Here is a 22,983-nt window from a genome sequence, read left to right as displayed (position 1 = left end):
TTTCTCGGGGGGCCCCTATGATTCGTTTTTTTTTTCAAGTGCTATCCCAGAGAAAACAAAACATTTTAAACGCGAACTAGAGATGTGTTCAGTATACTGTCGACAAATTGCCATGTTGTCTGCGTAGAAGATAGTTTCTGGTATCTTCAAATAAAAACTGTTAATTAATCACGTTCAAACATTGCGGAAGAGTTTGGAAATTTCTCAAAAATGAAGCTCAGATTTGAGCTGCAAAATGCAAAATTTAATTCTCATTTTATTAATACAGCAACTAAAATTCTGTGATTTAGAAAAAATGATCGGATAGATATTTTATAGATTCCATTTCATCATTGATCGTCTGGTTTGTGCTTCGTCGAGAAATATTAACCCAATGACAATTGGGAAACATCATGAAAATTTGAAACATAGAATACAAAATTCAAAAAAAAATAAATTAAACTATTAAATTCAAATTCCATAGATATACATACATAAAAGTTTAAGAATTCAAATCTTAAAATCAGATTATATTCAGAACCACCATTCAATGTCTCAAATCTAAATCATAATTTCAAATCATGTTTGAAAAACAAAATATGAATTATATTTAAAAAAAAAAAAAGATCCAGAGTTACAATTAGAGCCGAAGCAGAAATTGCACCAAACGTTAATTTCGCACAGAATCAGTTATCATTAACAACAGTCAAATAAGGAATCCAAATGAGTTTAGTACCTTATCATAGATCTCAAGTTTTCAAACTTCTGAAAAACCATGAAACTGAACTTCTGTAACTAAAGAAACAACACAAGACTTGAAAATCTCAATGAATTGAACCTGGAAAAAGATAGGACTAGAAACATAGAAATATTTATGTTAAGAGAATCACTCTATGATGTTAGCAACTCAACTATGAGATCGTTTCAATGATATGTTGAGAATGATTATTTGGAAAATAATATGCTGAATTCAGGATATTTACTTCAGTATACAGATTAAATCAGTTGAAAATGTTTCAATATAAATTTCAAGTTTCAGACAGAAACTGGGATGGAAATTCAATAAAGAAACTCTGTACTGTCGATTGGTCCAATTTAAGTTTTTTTAAGTTTTTCATTTTCAAAAATAGAGAGGGAAAAGGGTTTAGAGTTTTAACAGACTTGTAAACCATCGACATTTTCTCTGACAGTCGCACTACCGGCTTTTATCAGTTTCATTATTCGTGCCATCAAACGAATGCGACCGAAAACTTGCCGAACAGTCGACTACCATCAAACGAAACGACATTCATTCTTCTTTGTGTGATTGTCGAACGAAATTTCGTGTCTTGGTACACGAGAGGGATAATTTGATGGTCAAACGACCATCATTCCCGACAGTTTACGACATCGCCTATCTCTTTCACGCAGCAGAACTTACAGACTCAATAAGCAAATGCAATCTTTTCTATTCACTCCCTCCTGTTGAAAAAAAAAATTCGCCGGGTGATGTTTGGATGTGTTGGTCGAACAATGTGGAATGATTATCTCGATTATCTACGCAAGAGGGATGAATGTCAAACGACTAACCACAACAAAGATCAAAATTTCATTTGACATTTTTTTGCTCTCCGATCAAACGATTGCGCTCTCCACGATTGTCACGAACGATGTGTGGTGGTTGTCTCCGGAAAAATTCAAACGATGGTGACCACTTACAAGCCTGGTTTTGAAACCAACCGAAAATTCAATAATAATGATTGAAAAGTAAAAAGTTATAAAAATACTCGGTTTTTAAACCGGATACTGCCCGGGTAAAATTCTGAAATTTGCATTATAAAGTTTCTCTGTTCTCTCTTAGCACTGTCAGTCAGTCAGTCTATTCAGTCAGTTTTGCGAAATTAGCTGATATTTTAGGCCAATAACCATTATTACGAAAGTTAGCTCAATAATAAACATTATTATTGTGCATGACGTTTGCAGTTATGAAAATGAGGAGATGTTTTTCTTTATTTTACCTGTTCTGTACAGAATATTCTAACTGACATGTTTCAATAAAAAAAAAAATTAAAATTGAGCTGTTTTGCCACATATTCTTCTTAACTCCTTCACTGCTTACTCTAGTGGCCCCCTTTACTTATGTTAGCGAAAAACTATTTTAGATATTATTTCACGGGGCCCCTTAAGTGGTTATATTCAAGCATTTATTCCGATTTTCTAGTTTTGATTTTTTTCACAGGTTTGAAGAAATTGAGGCAGTGTGATTGAAGTAATGTTAAATCTTTTTTTTCCCTCGGGGGGCCCCCCTGGGCCGGGGGGCCCGGGGCAATTGCCCCTTTTGCCCCCCCTTTAATCCGGCCTTGATGATTAGTTATAGGGAATGAAATAGAATAGGATTAAATAAGTGAATGTGAATGACAAATGTGTATGTCGGAAGTGGTATATGAAAAGAATATTGTATTCTTACTCTACTGGGACAATAAACAAATAAACAAACAAACATCACAACGCTATGAATAATACTGGAACTCATCAACGAATTCCAGGACTCTCTTCTACTGGTGTTCGTTGATTTCGAAAAAGCATTCGACCGACTTGACCATGAAAACATCTGGGCGGCTCTAAGGCGACGAGGGGTCCCAGAGAAACTAGTCCATCTCATCGATGCAAAGTCTTGTACCACGGTGTCTTGTCCGAACCAATCCCGGTAACTGCTGGAGTGAGACAAGGATGTATTTTATCACCGCTGCTTTTTCTCATCGTAATGGATGAGATCTTGACTGGATCGATTGACTGTAGACCAAGCCGAGGATTGCCGTGGATTCCTTCGACAATGGAGCAGCTAAACGACCTTAAAATAGCAGACGCTATTGTTTTGCTCGCCCAAAGACAATCGGACATGCAGAGCAAACTCGACGAGCTCACCGAAAGCTCCAAGGCAGCAGGACTCAAAGTCAATGTCGGAAAGTCCAAGTCGATGGAAATCAACACAGCAAATCCTTCCAATTTCGTGGTAGCTGGGCAATAAGTTGAGAAAGTGGAGTGCTTCCAGTATCTTGGTAGCCAGATAACGCCTGATGGTGGTACCAGGAAAAACATCGAAACCCGGTCAGGCCCGATTTCCGTTTGTGAGTCTCCGGAAAATCTGGCGGTCACACCAGAACTCTCTACGAACGAAAATTCAAATCTTCAACTCAAACGTCAAATCCGTATTGTTGTACCGATTTCCCCTCTAATTTCAAATGGAAATAGTTCCGCTTATCATCAAACACAGCCACAAAAAAGGGGGTATTGCGAAAATGTGCACTTTTCGATGGACGAGCCTTCCAAAATTGTCAATAAAATACACTAAATGCTTTCTATAGGGCTTCAGCAACTTCTAAACGTCTTTGTTTCAAAGACAGCGAACAATTTTAACCAATCTACAACGTGTCAGGTTCAAAAAACTTTTTTTTCAAGAGATTTGTTTTACTTTGACTGTAACTCCTGAGAGGTGATGTGATAGAATCTTGACATAAAGGGTGATACGGTCAAAATTTGATCAATATCAACTTGACGTATTTCTTTCAATTTAGCATTTGAAAACCCTGAACACCCCGCATTTTGAAGGTGTGTGTGTGTAGAATGTTGCTCCTATTTTGATTTTGGAATTCAATCTTCAGTTGTCAAAATGCCGTCCAAGGAAGAAGAGCAGCGTATCAAAATTTTGCTCGCGCATCCCGAAAATCCGGACTACTCGCACGCAAAGCTGGCAAAATCGCTAAAAGTTGCCAAATCAGCCGTTACAAATGTAATTAAAGTGTTTGGGGAACGTTTGTCGACAGCCAGGAAGTCTAGATCGGGGGAAAATCTAAAACCGGAAGCCGCTGAGACGACAAAGAGAGTTGCCGGTAGTTTCAAGCGAAACCCTAACCTCTCTCTCCGAGATGCCGCAAATAAGCTGGGTGTATCGTCTACAACCGTGTATCGAGCCAAAAAACGAGCCGGACTATCGACTTACAAGAAGCTAGTGACTCCAAATCGCGATGATAAACAAAATACGACGGCCAAAGCGCGATCCCGGAAGCTGTACACAACGATGCTGACGAAGTTTGACTGCTTGGTAATGGACGACAAAACCTACATCAAAGCCGACTTCTAGCAGCTTCCGGGACAGAAGTTTTATACGGCAAAAGGAAGGGGAAAGCTAGAAGATATTTTCAAGCACATGAAACTGTCATAGTTCGCGAAGAAATATCTGGTTTTGCAAGCCATCTGTACCTGTGGCATGAAAAGCAGCATTTGCATAGCTTCCGGGACTGTCAACCAAGAAATTTACGTGAAAGAGTGTTTGAATAAAAGTCTGCTGCCTTTCCGGAAAAAACACAGTTGTTCCGTACTGTTTTGGCCGGATTTGGCATCTTGCCATCGTGGTAAAAAGGCCATGGAGTGGTACGCCGCCAACAACGTGCAGGTGGTTCCCAAGGACAAGAACCCTCCCAACACGCCAGAGCTCCGCCCAATTGAGAAATACTGGGCTTTTGTCAAGCGGAACCTAAAGAAGACCAAAAAAAAAAAACTGCTAAGGACGAGCAGCAATTCAAGGCAAACTGGCTTTCTGCGGCGAAGCAGGTGGACAAGTAGCTGATCTGATGGCAGGGGTTAAGCGTAAGGCCCGACAATTCGGGTTTGGAAAAGCGGAAGCCTAACTGAATATTTTTCCTGAATTTTATAGTAATTAAACTTGAAAAAGAAATTTAATTTGATTTTTTTAAATAAACGATTTCACCGATTTACAAGCGTATTCCCTTGACCAAATTTTGACCGTATCACCCTTTATTCAACAAACTTATGTATTTTGATCAGATGAACAACTTTGTCGAGGACATCAAAGCCCTAATTTGAAAAACATAAAAGTTAGCAAAAATCGGCAAAAATTATGATACTAGAATATGTTCCATGTAAAACTGAACTATGTTGCTGAAGACATCAAATGTCTATCTCTTCATCCCTAGTCGCTATTAATTTCGTACAGCTAGAATGATGTTCTGCACCATTGTGCATTGTATTCATCAAATCTGCCTCTTCGTTGCAAATTTGACCCGCAATGAGTGTTTCGAACATTCCAAAAATGTTAGAATTGACTCGTCGTTAAGTTATTTGGATTCAATTTTACGATCAAATTCAGCAAATAAAATATTTTTATGAAAATTGGCCGTAACTTTCTTTTTTACTCTCTGGAGCCATTTCGAAACATGTTTTTGAAATGAAAAGACATACGCTTTCGTAACCGCTTTAGGTTTTACAGACTGTATAAACGTGTTCAGCTTAAGATTTAACAGCCAGAACCGATATGTTAATCGAACCCATGCCTCAGGTGGTCCATGCGATTACCGTGTCGCCAAGCTAATCACTCGGCCACCTAGACGTACAAAAACTCTAGATTAAACTCTAGACTCTACGTAGAATATAATTTCGGGTTTCATTAATTTAAAACATGGTATTTTCAAAACATGAAACAACATTGAGCTAGCTTCCCAGACAACCAGAAGTCGTATTTTATTTTACAGATTATATCGTATAGAATGTTATTCAAACTCATTTTCGTATATCAGCACCTACAATGTGCGGCCCATGCATATTCTTTATCGTATTTGAATACATGGCATGATTTTATTTCGTCAATACAATCCAAATCAAGAAATTGTGTGCCAATGTACCTATATGGACTCCAAAATAATACGTATATACTGGTTTTGCTGCATTATATACGATATGTTTACACGTATATTTGCACGTATATTTGTGTTGCAAATTCGAAATACCCACCAAATGGTTGCCTGGGACGATGATCAGCCACGATTGACAGATTTTGTCGTGCTATGCATAAAATTATTCGAAATAAAGATTTTTTTTAACATGAAATACGATTTATAATATCATAACAACCAGGTGTTAGATCTTAGCAGAAAGAAAACAAGCACTCAACTTTGATTGCCACTTAGAGATATATGCTATAACATCGTATATAACTGCATGGATTTGTAATAATGTGCATGCAATCGTATACCTATGCAAATTAATTCGCATGTCTGATTTTCGTTATACGTATTTGCTGGCAATCGTAAAAGAATACAAATAAGTTCAATAAAATCGTTAATGGTAATTCGACATCGATGATTAGACTCGTATTTGAAGAGGCTTCAAAATGCTGATCTATTTTTAGATCATCGATGACGTGTTCTACGATTTGAAAGATTTTAGTTATAGAAATATACGATTTGCTTTTGGTTTAATGCCTTTGAAGCAAATCCTCTTGAATTTGTATATTCCAGATAGCGTCGAGGAACCATCATGAGCTGCAGATCGTATCGTCAGGGGATCAAGTCCAGGTACTAACAATTACTTCGTGAACGTTGAAAAAAATCAGCAATCAGGCAAATAATAAATTTGTACGATATAAACTTAAATTTGACAGCAAAAAACACATTTGTTTGAAATAATCTTATTTTTTATTATTTTTGGGAATGAATAAACCAATTGGTTTAAAGTACCAAAAAAGTTATAATCTTATTTTTATTCAATTGACGGAAAATGAGAGCCCTGCACTCAAGTCGCAAAAGACGACCAAATAAATCGTCAAACTTTCCATATTGTTACGAAAAATTTCGTATATTACAACCTCAATCATCTATATGATGACGTTAATTGTCATAGTATATTCCAAAAGAATCAGGGTAGTCGTAAATGATGCGCATGACAAGTCGTGCAAATCGTAATTTAATACAATCCAAATCAAGAATATGTTTGCTAATGTACCTATATGGCCTCCAAAATGATACGTATATACTGGTTTTGCTACATTATATACGATATGATTACACGTATATTTGCACGTATATTTGCATTGCAAATTCGAAATACCCACCAAATGGTTGTCTGGGTTGATGATAATTTCTCAAGTACGAAGTTCCCAACGAAAATAATCATGTATCTTTTATTTGACAACTTATACCACACTTCATTCTTTGCTAATTTACATTTTGAAAAGTTTTTTTTGCAGCAAGGGTTGATTATTGTAAATTCTCTCTATACAGCCAGATAAATATTTATTTTTATCTAGAGCCACTTCAAGTAAGTGGTTAATCGTTTTGGGGATTTATTTTATTTTAGATTATCATTCGACGTTCGGATTCAGATTCAAATCAACGGCATGTCCAGTAAAAACAATATTGAAAAAATAGATGCAATTTCAAGCAATTCAAAACGGCAGATTGAAGAATAAAGTCCAAAATCGAAATTTTTAAAATTAAAATTTAAAATAATTCCTTCTATTCATAAATTTGCCTCAGTTCTGAATCTGCTTTGGCAATTCAATTTCTTCTTGCATTCATTGCATTTTCGAATTTGATCTCTTAAACGGAAAGTTCTGTAAAGAATGTGCCTTCAGCTTCCAAAATGATGTTTATGCTCACGTGTGGCCTAACTGAGCGACTAACTTGAGTAAGAGAGCGTCACACGTTTTTGATGTGACGGGGCCTGCCAGAAAATACACCCGTCACACGAAAATGGGTCCCATGGCGACGATCGTGTTAAGACTCCATAGATATTTGATATTCTTTTGAATGGATTCATATACTCAACAATCCAACTCAACAATCCAATTGATGGAAACATTTTACAGTTAGTGCACTGTCAGTTATAAGTTTGATAAATTGAACGCAAAAATAGAGCACATGTGCACTCAAAGAGCGGTTGAACCATTCATAATTAACTGTATCGAAAAATGTAGTGCCTTCTCTATTGGGTTCTACTTCTTCAATACAGTTAATTGGTGCGGGACAAAGGATTTAGTATGTGGTCAAGCTTCTATTCCAAATGCTCTCCGCTCTTTTCACCACCTTAGAATTTTCTTCTGATCTTCTATCCGTATTTCATTTCAACTCTTCAACCTTCACCGATAAAGCTGCAAGTTAATTTCATAAAAACAAAATCACGGTGATTTCTCTTCGTAAAATAGAGTGCTTAAGTTTGCGAAAAATGACACCTCCAGCAATGGTTTAGAAAAGAAAACAAGCTGCTCTATTTTTTCGTTAAATTTATCAAACTTTTAACTGACAGTGCACTAACTGAAAAATGTTTTGATCAATTGGATAATTTCTGAAACTTTAGTTCCAAGGGTCTTTTCTGGTTGTTTTGGGCTCACACTAAAATTTCTGTTGATAAAAGTTTTAGGTAAACAGTCATTTTATTCTGTGTATTAATGCATATGTTACTAACATATGTTGAGTTCATCTGGAAATAAAGATTTAGTTATAAATCAGACCATTTTACTTTTAATCTGTTGTTTTGCATTGAAAATTAGTTTTCCATCATTACCATTTCCGCTTCTGTACAAAATACGATTTGTAATATCTAGTGTACCTGATTTCGATACATGTAAGATTACGACATAACAAGTGAAGTTTCTCTGTTCCATTAAATCTTATCTCAATTTTGGGTTACAGAAAGTTGCAGTCAGTAAATTTCCCAGCTTTTAGTATCTTTAAACTTTATGAAATTGTATGAAAAGTTTAAATCAACAGTCATTTCCGTCATTGTGACCAAATAATCAGATTGAATTCATTCTTGGGGCCTATTCGTAAAAAATCATTCGCATCAAAAAGACTAGAACGCTCCCTCGCCAACTCGAAGAAGTTAGTGAAGTTATCATAGTGACTCCAGAGAATAAATGCATCCACTTTGATGAGATTACCAACTTTCGTGTGTCTTTCATCTGACAATCGGAGGCGTCCTAATTTATTTGAATTTGGATAACCTAATACGAAACCTTTCTGTTCTTCTTGTGAGAGATTGGATATTGTAAAACTCTGCCCCCTCTATGTGCCATGAATATAATGAACAATGAAACAAAAAAATATATTCACACTATTTTCAGTTGGAAGTTTCACTGAAAAATTGTCTTCAATCCACCCACAAACTTGCATATTTTATAGCTGGAGCCACTTTTATTTTCTTATCTACAGTTTTCTTTATAATCAGTGAAATTCATGTTAAAAACCGATTCAGTTTTGATTAACTTTCACTGGTAGATAGGAATATATTGAATGGAAAATTTTATGTTCCGTTTACCAAACAACACTGATTGAAGGTTTTTGACGTAGAATTACGTCTTACGGCAACACTATAGGGGGGTAAATTGAAATCCGCGAACGGATCTCGTGTCACGAAAAACGCCTCTTTCAAAGACACTTTTCTTAAAAGACATACCAAGCCTGCTTAACGTTGATTGGCTATTCGAAAATGAAAAAAAAAACTTGGACACCCCGCCCCTTGATGTTTTTTGTTTTTTGCAGCCAACGAAAGTTATTAAAGAAGGAGTCGACTGACGGTTTGTTTCATTTGTTAAGAGAAACTCGAACTTGACACATGTGCAGCAGCAGAGATGGGCAACAGCGCGCCGGAAAAAATTGTGACAGCAGAGACGATATCACATCCAAACACACACACACACACACACACACACACACACACACACACACACACACACACACACACACACACACACACACACACACACACACACACACACACACACACACACACACACACACACACACACACACACACACACACACACACACACACACACACACACACACACACACACACACACACACACACACACACACACACACACACGCACACACACGCGCACACACACACACACACACACACACACACACACACACACACACACACACACACACACACACCCACACACACACACACACACGCACACACACGCACACACACACACACACACACACACACACACACACACACACGCACACACACACACACACACACACACACACACACACACACACACACACACACACACACACACACACACACACACACACACACACACACACACACACACACACACACACACACACACACACACACACACACACACACACACACACACACACACACACACACACACACACACACACACACACACACACACAAATTTATGTTGACGATCGATGAAGTTTTGTTTGACTGATGAGTGCATTTATTTTTGAATGGAAAATTAAACGTTCCGTTCGGCAAACAACGTTGATTTGAGAAAAAAATGTGGAAGGTTGTTTTGAAATAAGATTTGTTCGTGGAGTAACAAAAACATGTTGGCTTATTTATAATCAGCAGATTCTTTTATTAACATAGTGAATTTTCCCCGCAGAAAATATGCACGCTGTCCAGTGCAAGAAACTTGTGGCACTACTTTGTCTTGCTGATCTGATAATCAATCATGCTCGGCTTAACATGATCTCTCGCACGATTTGTCAGTTGTAAATTTGTCGACAATCGTCGATTACCAGTGGATATGTAGAATGTGTACAACAACGGATCAAGCCCCGAACATCTACCGCTAACACATGGTGTACCCGAGAAGGTACCTATCTATTTTTCCGTTGCTCTCTGGAGCCACCAAAAACATTCGCCTGTATAACAGAAAAAACTTCAACGGTGGAAATAAAAAATGTCATTTTCATGACGTAATTCCTACCCGTACCCAATCTATACCAATTCAGCAGTCGAGGCAGCAACAGAAGCTCTCCATTTCCGTAAAATGCAAACGTAGTGCACTTTTCTGTGCACGATAGGGAGTCTCATTGCATGTGATGACGATAATAACGTGCATCCTCGTGAAAGCGAGCTGAACTTTCACTGGGAAACACAAAACACAATTGGACAGATAGAAAGCAAGACAAGAGGCATGTGCACCGAATACCACCCTCTTGTCCCATCAGTGAACCAGTGAAGTGAAGTGAAGTGCCCTGCGGTGGGCTGTGTTGTGGGTTTGGGGGTGGCCATCGGACATATTGCTTCCTGTTGTCGGATGCAATATGCTCACTGCACTGGTTTACAATGCGATGTTTTGGCGTGTTTAATTGGGCGGTATCCGGAGTAGACATTTTGTTTCAACAAGTCTTGTCTCTACCACAGTCGTTACAAATCTATCGAGTGAGTGGCTGAAATGGGTTATCCCAATTAAGGTAAACTGTTAATTCAAAGTGCTTGTGCTGCTATCATGATTTGAGCTAATTTATCGCGAAACAATAAGCAATGGGCACAAGTCACGTCAGTTCGTTTACCGTTTTGATGACTTAATTGTTAGTTTTAAATGCTGTATCAACTGCTTATAGCTTTGTGTTTAACTTTTAAAATGCATTGGAAGCTTCTTGTTCCGCTCATTCATATTCCAGTCAACAAAAGCATCCTTCCAACAGTAACTGCAAAAGTTAACACTTCGGGCTGCCTTAAAGCACTGCTACTACATAGTTAAGCTAAACCGAGAAAGTTACATTACCATAGTCTCAGCTTCATGGCCAGGGTCTGCATGTCCCACACGATAACGGAAGTGTCGTCGGATGCTGTGAGCAGGTACTGGGATTGCACTTTCATATACGTAACCGGACCGCTGTGGCCTGCAAGAAAATTTGAAAGAGAGTAGAGAGTGGAGATTAAAGTTGGGTACGATTAATTTCTCTTGGCATTTAGTCGGTGGTCCTACTGGTGGGGGAAAACCATTAGCAGCACTATCTGTCCGAGTAATAATTCAGGACCCGTATTAAAGCTATGCAGAAAGCGGATTTAAGCTTGCTGGCTAATCTAATGAAATTTCACTTTTTTTTAAAATTAGATAGTGCATGAAATATAAATACCAAACTTTGAAGTTTTTTTTTATATCATTTCACTTTAAAATACGTATGCAAATAAATTTGGAATAAAACCAATAAAACAAGGCTAACTGAACATAATTAACATCCCTATCCCTACTAAAAAGGACACCACTTTTCACTGCTAAGGCCGACAAATTAAAAGTAACATAGAAATTTATGTTAAAACCGAATTGAAAAAGTCGGATTCTTCGTGATGCCTACTCATGAAAAAGTTCCAACCAGATTCCAATTGGTTTTTCCTGATGAATTTGTGAAAAATATCATGATTTTGTGAAAGTTTTGCTTCTGTGGTAAAAATAATAGATCAATACATGACTGAAAAAAGTGTGCAAATATAAAAATGCAATTTTATGATAGGGTAAGAATGTTTTTTGAAATCAACAGGAATTTTTTTTAAATATTTGTAAGTAATTTCACAGTAATATAAGTCACACCCTCCTACCCCTCCCCCCCACTAAAATAAATATTGCAGAACTTTTCCCGCAGGCTAATCAAATTAAGACTTTTTTTCCAAAATAGAATATAGACAAATTAGGATTTTTTTTTTTTTCAAATAGAATATAGACATTTGATTTCGAATTTTCCAATGCAAAATCTAACCAGAATCCAGTGATCATTCCAGTGATTGAATTTTGCTGAGCATGAATTGATCAACCTTCTCTCGCTCACTGCTTCACTCGGAAACAAAGGTTGCTTTGAGGCAGCGAAAACGACAAAACCGATGATGCATACGCTCTCACATGGCCCGCCTTCAAGAAGCAGTATACATTCGAGGCAGCGAATCCAAAAAACCAAACGAATGGCTCTCACTCATCTCCTGTTACATTCTTGAGGGAACCGAATTCAAAAGGCAGAGCAAACCCGAGTCTCCTCGTTTGTGCCTGGATCGAATACCCGACGTTTTTCTGCTATTGCTATTATTGCACAGCAACCGCACGCAGGCAGCTAGTTTTTTCGTTTCTTTTTCCTCCCCCCTCTTTGCACTATACGTTGCGGGCCGTGCAACGCAATAAGTTCGGTTGTTTTTGTTGTTGCCTCAACCTTTGCGGCGAGGTTGAAGAGGCTGGAGTTATTCAAATTCAACAACGTAGGGGAGATGGGGGCATAATGGCCACCTTAAGGAAAACGGTTATTTAACCATAGAAAATAGCTATAATATGGAGGTTACATTATTGTTTCGTGTTCAGATACTTGAAAAGCCTATTCCCTAACGGGCTGAAACGTGAAAAACTAGATGAAAACGTTAAAAAATGCATTTTAAAATTTTTTGCAAAAAGCTGAAAACCAGCCACTGTGGAGGCATAATGAGAACCCCCCCTGAGGCAGTATGAGCACCATTAATCAAAGCAAGATGTGCGTTTTTGCCGGGGAATCTAGCAGCGAATTCAATTCGATGAAGTCAGGTAAGTCGTAGATTCATCAAACAAAGCAATAACAAAATAATCTAGGTCTGTTTGTAGAATACAAACAATTCACGCACGCTCATACATTAAGTGCTTTGTTCGGAGGATGATGCTACTAGCCGTATAATGTAACAATAAAAAAAAATCGATCATGAATTGTGAATGGAAAAAAATCACCTCGAACAGAAATCTAACTCTAGTCTTTTGATTACCTCTCCGACACCTTACCAATAGGCTAAATTGTCGGATGAAAACTAGCCAAGGTGTGGCGCTATAAATCAATTTTAATTCGCTGCTAGATTCTACGGCAGAAAATGCTCATTATGCCTCGATAATATGGTGCTCTATATGCCTCTAGTCAACAAATTTAAGTAAAAACGTGTTTTAAAATTGATAAAAGTGAAAAATCAAAAATTTGTTGATGGTAAAAATTGAGAAACAATGTGTACATCATGTTGCAGTGCGTACATTATAGATCAAGGTTATTTTAAGATCATAAGAGCTTATTTCGTGGTGCTCAAAAATTATAATATTTTCGTAACTTGAGAACCAAGCTAGTTTTTTTAAATATCTCTGTAAAGATGATAAGGAGATTCCTTTTTTGTGAAAAATTAATACTATAGGAAGTACGAAACAAATCCTCATGAAAATTTATTTAAAAAAATACGCACTTTCGTAGAAAAGCGTAGTTCTCATTATGCCTCGGGTGCTCGTTATGCCCTCATCTCCCCTAAATGAGTATGTGTGCCTCGTCTTCTTCATGCATCATGTAGCAACCGAACGTTGAGAGAGTTGGTTCGGGCAGCAAACGGATAGTGTCTCTCAGAGCAGATCCTCCTCATGGGGGGAGGTTTGAATGAATGTATATGTATCGTCTCCTGTATAGCTATGCGAGGCCTCAAAGTGTGTATTTTGAATGCCTCTGATGAGAAAATTGGTGAGGATTTCAATCACTGGATCATTCAAAGAAAATTCAAGAAGAAAGTGAGAAAAAACCTTTGAGTTTTTCTTTTTCATCGAACACGTCAGTAGATTTCGTACCGTTTTTAAAGCTACCGATAACAATAATTTAGATAAAGCTTGGGTACCGACACCTTATTAAGAAAACTGATCACTATTTGAATTTTCAGTTTCTTTGAAATGTAAATCGCAATTTGGACAATAGACTTCGCAAAATAGTTTTTTTTTAACAATTTTCTGACAACTGTTGATTGCTTTATCAGTCCACTTTACTTTGTAAACCTGGACATGTCCAAAAAATCTGGGAAATCTGGAATGCTTACCCTACAATAAATAATTCATCGATTCTTCATAATTTTTTGATAAAAAAATATATTTTCGGAAGTTGTGTTTTTGAAATATTTTTTTCTCATCAAAAATCTTACGAATTCTACGGTGGAATGAATGATTTTTTCTAAGCTTTGTCCAAAATTAAATACTAGAAGGACCGGCCAATTGAATATACCTATTCGCACCGTGACCAGTCAAAATGACTAGTAAAGGGGTAATTTTTCATAATATAATATTTTTAACTTTTTTTCTTTTGATATTATTGTTTGACTTACTCGATAATATTTTTGTTATAAAATGGAAATATTTTTTCATCATGAGTGCACGGAATCACCTCATTTTGGCATAGTTGACAATTGCGTGTATATCATAAATTGAATATTTCAAATAATTATCAAAAAATTCAAACACTTAAACGAACCACCCTAAGTCGTTAAAGAAGTTAAAGAAGAAAAAGGAAAGGAAGGAAGAAAGGAGAAGATCAAGAGGAGGATTAGTCAAACCTTAACCGGGTAAGTGAACGGTCGAAGTCGGCGGTTTGATTATACAATTGATTATTATTCGGGAGATTCGGCGAAGTTTTTGAGTTTCGCGTCACGGAAGAAGTCTTATAGTGGCCGGGTTTTAGTTTGAGGGGCCACAATACATTATCAATCCTTCTAGAAAGTTATGTTAAATAATTGTGGGTTTTGACCATGGGTGCAAGGTTTCACTTCAGTTGTGTCGTGGTAGATATTTTCTAGCACCCACCGCTCTGAAGTTTTATCAACATGTTGCTTGTAAATCATACATGATATTATACATTGATATCATAATTTTTCTATAAGTAGAGCAATGTACCATGTGTGCACGGATTCACTGCCATTCATCCAAAATCAATTTTGTTGCATGCTAAAGATAAATAATAACGGCATTTATAGATTCCAGAGAAAATTTGTGATATATACATGGTTTTTCACTATGGGTGCACGGATTTACCACATTTTCATCGAATATTGCATTTTTTTGAAAAAGTATTTTGACTAATCTTAACTATACCAAACTTAGAATGCAGTGAATCCGTACACCCATAGTAAAGAACCATGTATATAACACAAATTTTCTTTGGAATCTATAAATGCCGTTATTATTTGTCTTTAGCATGCAAAAAAGTTTATTTTGGATGAATGTCAGTGAAACCGTGCACCCATGGTGAATTGCTCTACTTATAGAAAAAAAAATTAAGAACGGTTGAATTTTAGGAATTATGTTCGCCAAGTTATATTGTGAGACGGATTACTATGAAAATAAAATAAACACTATACCAAACTCTAAACCGTGTCTCAACATGAATTTTAAATCAACAATTTTTATTTATAGCTCCGTTTTATCTATTTCTGGATAAAAAAGTTTCTATCATATCTTGAAATTATATATTAACTTATTTGTTATTATTATACGGGTATTTTCAATCGTATATTTATCTGATAAGATGGTAATTGAATGGTATGGTGGTATGGTAATTGAATGATGGTATATAAATATTTTACGGACTAACATTTAATTTTTTTAAATAAATATTTTATAATTCAGTTAGCCGTCTGGGGCAAAATGCAACAAAATGCAAATCAGAACTAAATCTCATAAATCGTGTTTCCATGTGCTGGGATATGATTGTTTTGCATTATGCGTTTGTTAACATTAAAATTTCATCCATCCTAAGATTGATTTACATGATTTAAGATAATAGAATATTTTGTAGTGTTTCTTACCCCTAAATGTATGCAGCAGATTAACACTCTTTTCTTCGCCATTGAAGTTGAAAATTGTTGCATGTTGCCCCGGTTGACGGTACATTTCGAGCCATTTTTGCTTAAGTAGAACTAGTTCCACATCGCCAATGGTTTCTACTCCGTGATTGCTCGAGACCATCATTTTTGTGCAAGGGCCAAAAGAATGCAGCTTGGGATTAGCAATTTATTCTCAATACACAAAACTCATGCTCTCCCTTTAAAAAAAATGAAACTCTGAAAAAAAATGATAAGTCAGTATCCCCAGCTATAGAAACCGTGTATACGTCTGCGAATTTATATTCAAGTTTCTTATTTTTATAAAAAAAAATCATTTCTCATGGTAGAAATTGATTTTTAATTTTACCAATTATTTTAAAACTTGTTTTTTGACAATGTTCAACTGCGTAAAAAAAACAAAACTTTAAAAGTAACCATTAATTCAAAATTCTATAATTCAAAATTTGAACTCATCCCTGTCTAAACCTCGAATGATTGTATATGAAGAGAATGAGATTGCAAAGCCTTTCTCTTCTAATTTTTGTATAAAAGCTTAAAAACATGATGTTTTCTTTTTAAATCGTTGCAATTATCAAAATTTAAAAATGCTACCAGAAGTTCAATATTCAACAAATAAAACTGAATAACTGATAAAATGTTTATCTTGGAACAATAAATTATTTTTTTAATGATTTTTTAAAACATCACTGGAGAATAAATGAAGAGGCGAATTGCCTGTATTTTGTTTTTACAATTAATCATCACTAGAAGAATCTAATTTATTTTTGGTCCAGCTAATCCAAATCATTAAAAACAAATTCTTTTAATCGCATGATAAAAAATCCAATTGAGAACAGTAAAACTAAAGTATAACTGATTTCGTTAATTATCTTTTTAATATCTGAATGTAAGTAAGTGCTGGTTCCATCGCCATACCTCGATCCCGATAACATCTCATTTCAAACTGCCGTACCACCATCACCATCAGAACCAAGCCAAGAGGTTTCAATCTTGTCACTAGTGATCCTCTTACTATTCTTAAATTTGGTCCACCACACCCACTCATTTAAAACTTAATCGAGGACAAGTTTTAAATTTTCGGCAAATTTCCATAAGCTTATTAAAAAACGTCATTTCACAACGGTAGGTTGCTGCGATCTCATCCCATTTTTTAAGTATTTTTTCTAGTATTTACTGTTTATCTTCATGTATATCAAATGACATTTAAAATGATTTAAATATTCTCGATTCCCAACATCTCACTCAAAATATTTTGAATTCTAAAGAAAGTTGAGAACTATTTTACTCTATATAATATACTTCGGGAGATTAGCAGCCATTCCGTGCACCCATGTTGAAATATCATTTAAATTATTCAGTTTCATAACTAATGTTTTCAAATATGAATAACTGAATACAAAATTCATGACTATTTTTCTCATACTAGTTTAGTATAAAAGAAAATTATAACCTAATATTACTCAAATTACTCAAAGGGCATGTATCAAATCTAACAAAACTTTCACAAAATTCGAAGAAATTTCGACATAAAGTTTGATTACAGTTGAGCAACAAACCAGACCAATAAAATTGGGAATCAAGTGCTTAAAGCGCCACACAGCGGTCAATCCAAGATTTTTTTTTCCACAAATCTTCAAGACTTCGCTTCGAAAATTAATAATTTTATAACGAGTGACACACTTCTGCCCACCATAAATAAATCTAGGGATCATTGTTTTGAATGAAGATTGCGAATAAAACTAAAAAAAGCGAAAAAAATATCTTGTTTGAGTTATAGGGTTGCGAATTTTACCAGTCAATTTGACTGGTCACGGTCCGAGTGTCCATGGGGAAATTTATTTCGCTTATTAAAAGAGCCAGAGAAATAAAAAAAAACAGGTGTGTAGAGATTCAAAATGCATGAAAAATCGTATTTTTTGCGATTTTTTAAAATGAAGTATTTAAAAGATATTCAACAAACAAAGGGACAAAAAAGACATTTTTAATGGTGCGGTCTTTCTAGTGTTAATTTGAAAATTTGTATGGAAAAACGCGAAAAATATTTCGGAGAATGTCACTTTTTTTTGTTTTTCTTGAACATTTTGTTCTCACGTGATACAAATGAAATTCCAGTAAGTAGAGATTACTGGAAAACCCTCTGGCCATAACTTTGCTGAAAAAGGCAAAGCGGTAGGAGAAGCGAGATAATAAAGGGTGATACGGTCAAAATTTGGTTAAGAAAAAACGCGTGTAAATCGATGAAATCGTTTATTTAAAAAAACAAATCAAATTTCTTTTTCAAGTTTAATTAGTATAAAATTCAGGAAAAATATTCAGTTAGGCTTCCGCTTTTCCAAATCCGAATTGCCGGGCCTTACGCTTAACCCCTGCCATCAGATTGTGTACAGCCACCTTGTCCACCTTCTTCGCCGCAGAAAGCCAGTTTGCCTTGACCTGCTGCTCGTCCTTAGCAGTTTTTTGGTCTTCTTTAGGTTCCGCTTGACAATAGCCCAGCATTTCTCAATTGGGCGGAGCTCTGGCGTGTTGGGAGGGTTCTTGTCCTTGGGAACCACCTGCACGTTGTTGGTGGCGTACCACTCTATGGCCTTTTTACCGTAATGGCAAGATGCCAAATCCGGCCAAAACAGTACGAAATAACCGTGTTTCTTCAGGAAAGGCAGCAGACGTTTATTCAAACACTCATTCACGTAAATTTCTGGGTTGACAGTCCCGGAAGCTATGAAAATGCTGCTTTTCAAGCCACAGGTGCAGATGGCTTTATAAACCAGATATTTCTTCGCGAACTTTGACAGTTTCATGTGCTTGAAAATATCTGCTACCTTTCCCCTTCCTTTTGCCGTATAAAACTCCTGTCCCGGAAGCTGCTTGTAGTCGGCTTTGACGTAGGTTCCGTCGTCCATTACCACGCAGTCAAACTTCGTCAGCATCGTTGTGTACAGCCTCCGGGATCGCGCTTTGGCCATCGTGTTTTGTTTATCATTGCGATTTGGAGTCACTACCTTCTTGTAAGTCGATATTTCGGCTTGTTTTTTGGCTCGATGCACGGCTGGCTGTAGACGATACACCCAGCTTATTTGCGGCATTTCGGAGAGAGAGGTTAGGGTTTCGCTTGAAACTACCAGCAACTGTCTTTGTCATCTCAGCGGCTTCCGGTTTTCGATTCCCCCCGATCCAGACTTCCTGGCTGTCGACAAACGTTCCCCAAACACTTTAATTACATTTGTAACGGTTGATTTGGTAACTTTTAGCGATTTTGCCAGCTTTGCGTGCGAGTAGCTCGGATTTTCGCGATGCGCGAGCAAAATTTTGAAACGCTGCTCTTCTTCCTTGGACGGCATTTTGGCAACTGAATAGTAAATTCCAAAATGAAAATAGGAGCAACATTCTACACACACACACACATCTACAAAATTAGGTGTGTTCAGGTTTTTTAAGTGCAAAATTGAAAGAAATACGTCAAGTAGCAGCCCTGCCAGATTCTCTGTTCTTCTTCCAAAAATATTGCTTTTTTACCAAAGAAGGTAATTGATTTTAGTGTCTTGAAAAGTTCTGATGAAATGTTCCACATAAAATTTTCTATCATTTACTAGAAATAAATCAGGATCACAGAAATTTAGAGTCACCATTTGCCATGATTGTGAAAAAAAAGAAACTAATATCAGGATGATTTGTCTTTTTTTCTCCACATTTGAATTGGGAACAAACATAAACTTACAATGTTGTACAATTGACATTTTTAATTAAGTTTGAGCATTTCCAATACTGCAGCTTGTTGGGATCGAACAAATCCATACCCGTTTTCAAAGCTGTAAACCATTTTCACCACACGCTCGGGTCTCCATTTTGTTGACTTTGAATTTCTTGACTTCATACGTTTCATTTGATTTCATAACTATACCTTTTGGCTTTCAAATGCTTATTGCCATAAGTTCAAGTTTAAAATTGTATTTTTTTTTTTCAATTTTAGTTAACAAAGTTAACAAAAGATAATTAATAAGTGAGTTATGTAGGTATCAGAAAAAATCCATGATATTGCCAACTTATCACGATTTTATAATCTCGATTCCATTGAGCCAAAAATAATAAAGTATTCCAGCCATTGTGTTCCACCTCAAAGGAATCTTATTAGAGTGCCGGTATATTGATGTTCCGTTTTTCCTATCGAATATCGCTGCCGGTCTTCCATATCTTTCTATTTAGGTAGTGTTTTCTTCTTCTTTCGAACAACCCCGAGGCACCAAATTAAAGATTACCTAAATGCGATTACAAAGTGATAAGACCTGAGAAGAATAACAGTCTGTCGATTTGGATGTTGGTTTGGGTCGTTTGTTGCTTCTTTCTGCTGCTACGCTTCTGAAGGATATTCAGTCTAGTGAAACGGCTAGAGTAAAAAAAAATCACAAACGAATAGAAGGATAAACCTAGAAAAAGTGCAAAAAAAAACAAGATTTCTTCGAATAGAGTTGTAGCTCGAGGCTAGATTTTCTATCAGTTGGCCAGCAGAGTAGATACTTGAAGCCGAACAACCTACACTTCTTTTTCCCTCCGAGAAGAAAGGTGCAGGTTGGGTGTTCTCTTTTTGCTTACTTGGCGATTCAACAGGTATTATGCTTCGTATTGAATGGGATAGCCTAAAAGGATTTCTTCCGCTTCGAAGTATACGAGGAAGTATTTGATTCCTTGTTCAATCGAATAGTTTTGTGTTTGTGCTCAAAAAGAGTGCCAATATGTTGATTCAAATTATTCAAAAAATTGTAAATTCAGCTGTACTTTTGCAAGAAAAAGAATAACAGTAAAAAGGGGCATCATGCAACAGCGGAGTTAGATGCAACATTTGTATATCACAGCACTGATATAATTTGAAATTTTATGTAACGTAATCGAGTTTACTCATCGTATTTCAATACTATTGGTGTAAAAATATTTTTCGAACAATCACCAAGTTTTTTTTATATAAATACTAGCTGACTCGGTTTGCTTTGCTACACCTTCCAAAAATAAATGTAATTTGTAAAAATTTATTCAAATTTAGATTTTTGTAAGCATTTTTTTAAATCACACCTCATCATAGTTCAAAACCAACAACTTTGAAATGAGAGCTGCAGCTGGAGTTCCGAATTGCAATTCAAAGATCGTATACAGGGTGACAAAAAAGTCCGGTCACACAGAAAAATCTCAATATTTCAAAAAATAAGAAGAAAATCAGAATCTAACTTTCATAGCTTTGTTCAGTAACTCATCAAGATCCTTCACAGAAGATATCTCGGAATTACACCACCTTTCTCTGATCGAACCAGCTTCAGACGTCTCGGAAAGTCGTCGCAAGCGGCGCGCACGTCCGGTCTCGTACAATCTTTTTCAACCTTGGAGTTCTCATAGACCTTGGTCGTCCAGATAGTGTCTTGTCCTCGGTACCTCTGGTCTCTGGGTATCGATTTATGGTCTGGTACATGAATTTCCGGTTGATTACGAGCCGTTTTAGGTGTTTGAATATGTTGAATATGTGTCCGGGTTTATACCCTCTCACATATTCAGCGAAAACAGCTGCTCTCAACTCTGCCACTCACAACTTAATGTACACAAACTGCACGGAAACGAAACTCTGCCACTATGGGCAGCAAAGTTAGCTCTTTCATTTGACATATAGATGGCACCAGAGAGATGCAACGTATAGGCTACAGGTGACCCCAAAAAAAAAGTGTGACAGGACTTTTTTGTCACCCTGTATATTCTTTTCCAATTTTGTCCCCCACTGCTTGAAGAAGGTAGGCTGATTTACCTGGCTCGAGTTTACAGAAATGACTATTTGAAAGAAAAGATTCGCATATTGCAATTTATCGCATATTGTACACGGAAAATAAAAAAAAAGGTAAAATTTACCTTTTTGCGAGGTGAATTTTTTCCACCCCTCTTTCGAGGTAAATTTTACCTTTTTTTCATTCACCTAGCAAAAAGGTAAATTTTACCTTTTTCAATTCACCTAGCAAAAAGGTAGATTTTACCATTTTCTCATTCACCTAGCAAAATAGTAAATAATACCGTTTTCCCATTCACTGATTTAAAAGGTAAATGCTTGTTTGTTTGATTGGTTTCTTCAATAATAATTAATTTAAAAAAAACACAATTCATGAAAAAATGGTATTTATTTGAAAGAAATAGGGAGTTACCTAATATTTATTTTTGAAATATATCACCGTGTTCTTTAAAAATTGTTGAGGCAAGTCCTTTGTTCGCCAAGCTTGTCAGGTCCGATTTGTCCGGAATAATATCTGAAGGCTGACGGGAATACAACACGAAGCTCTGTGGGCCGATCTGAAACAAAAGCAAAGTATTATGAAGAGAACCAGCACAACTAAATGAAATCTAAGAAAACACTTACCATTTTGTTCCGATTTTCACATATTGTGCACGAAGCAGAACTTGTTCCTCAACGGCAAAACAGCTTAACCTCAATAAACGGATTCGTCAAATAGTTACTTTTTTCGAGATGATTTGTACCGTTTTGTTGAGCTCCATCCAGGTCAACTTCACCTCGCTACGAGGTAAGTTTTACCTTATTTGGATTTACCTTTCTTTCTAGGTGAATTATACTTTTTGATTCAGCTCAATTCAGGTGAACTTCACCTCGCTACGAGGTGAAATTTACCTTTTTTGGATTCACATTTTTTCTCGGTGAATTGTAACTTTTTTCATTCTTCGTTTCAGGTATATTTTACCTCGCTGTGAGGTGAGTTTCACCTCGAATAGGTAGAAGTTACCTTTTTGGCTTTTGCGAGCATTCACCTTTGCTGTCTCGGTAAATTTTAC

The 22,983-nt window shown here is 36.4% G+C and overlaps 1 protein-coding gene across 5 annotated transcripts in view; it reads right to left on the bottom strand.

Annotated features, from left to right (window-relative positions):
- LOC129758243 (protein qui-1) overlaps nucleotides 1–22,983 on the bottom strand; it is a 457,546-nt gene that overhangs the window by 70,806 nt on the left and 363,757 nt on the right. For all 5 annotated transcript variants that reach the window (XR_008739925.1, XM_055755711.1, XM_055755712.1 and 2 more), the window contains one exon: nucleotides 11,321–11,438. Coding sequence is in view for 4 of the 5 variants with exons in the window: in XM_055755711.1 (XP_055611686.1) it covers nucleotides 11,321–11,438 (118 nt within the window). In the remaining variant the exon portion in view is untranslated. The remainder of the gene's footprint in view (nucleotides 1–11,320; nucleotides 11,439–22,983) is intronic.

The sequence above is a fragment of the Uranotaenia lowii genome, chromosome 3 (assembly GCF_029784155.1).
Source record: "Uranotaenia lowii strain MFRU-FL chromosome 3, ASM2978415v1, whole genome shotgun sequence".
Taxonomy (NCBI): Eukaryota; Metazoa; Arthropoda; class Insecta; order Diptera; family Culicidae; genus Uranotaenia; species Uranotaenia lowii.
The sequence above is the reverse complement of the archived record's forward strand: the minus strand, read 5'-3'. Positions and strand labels throughout refer to the sequence as shown.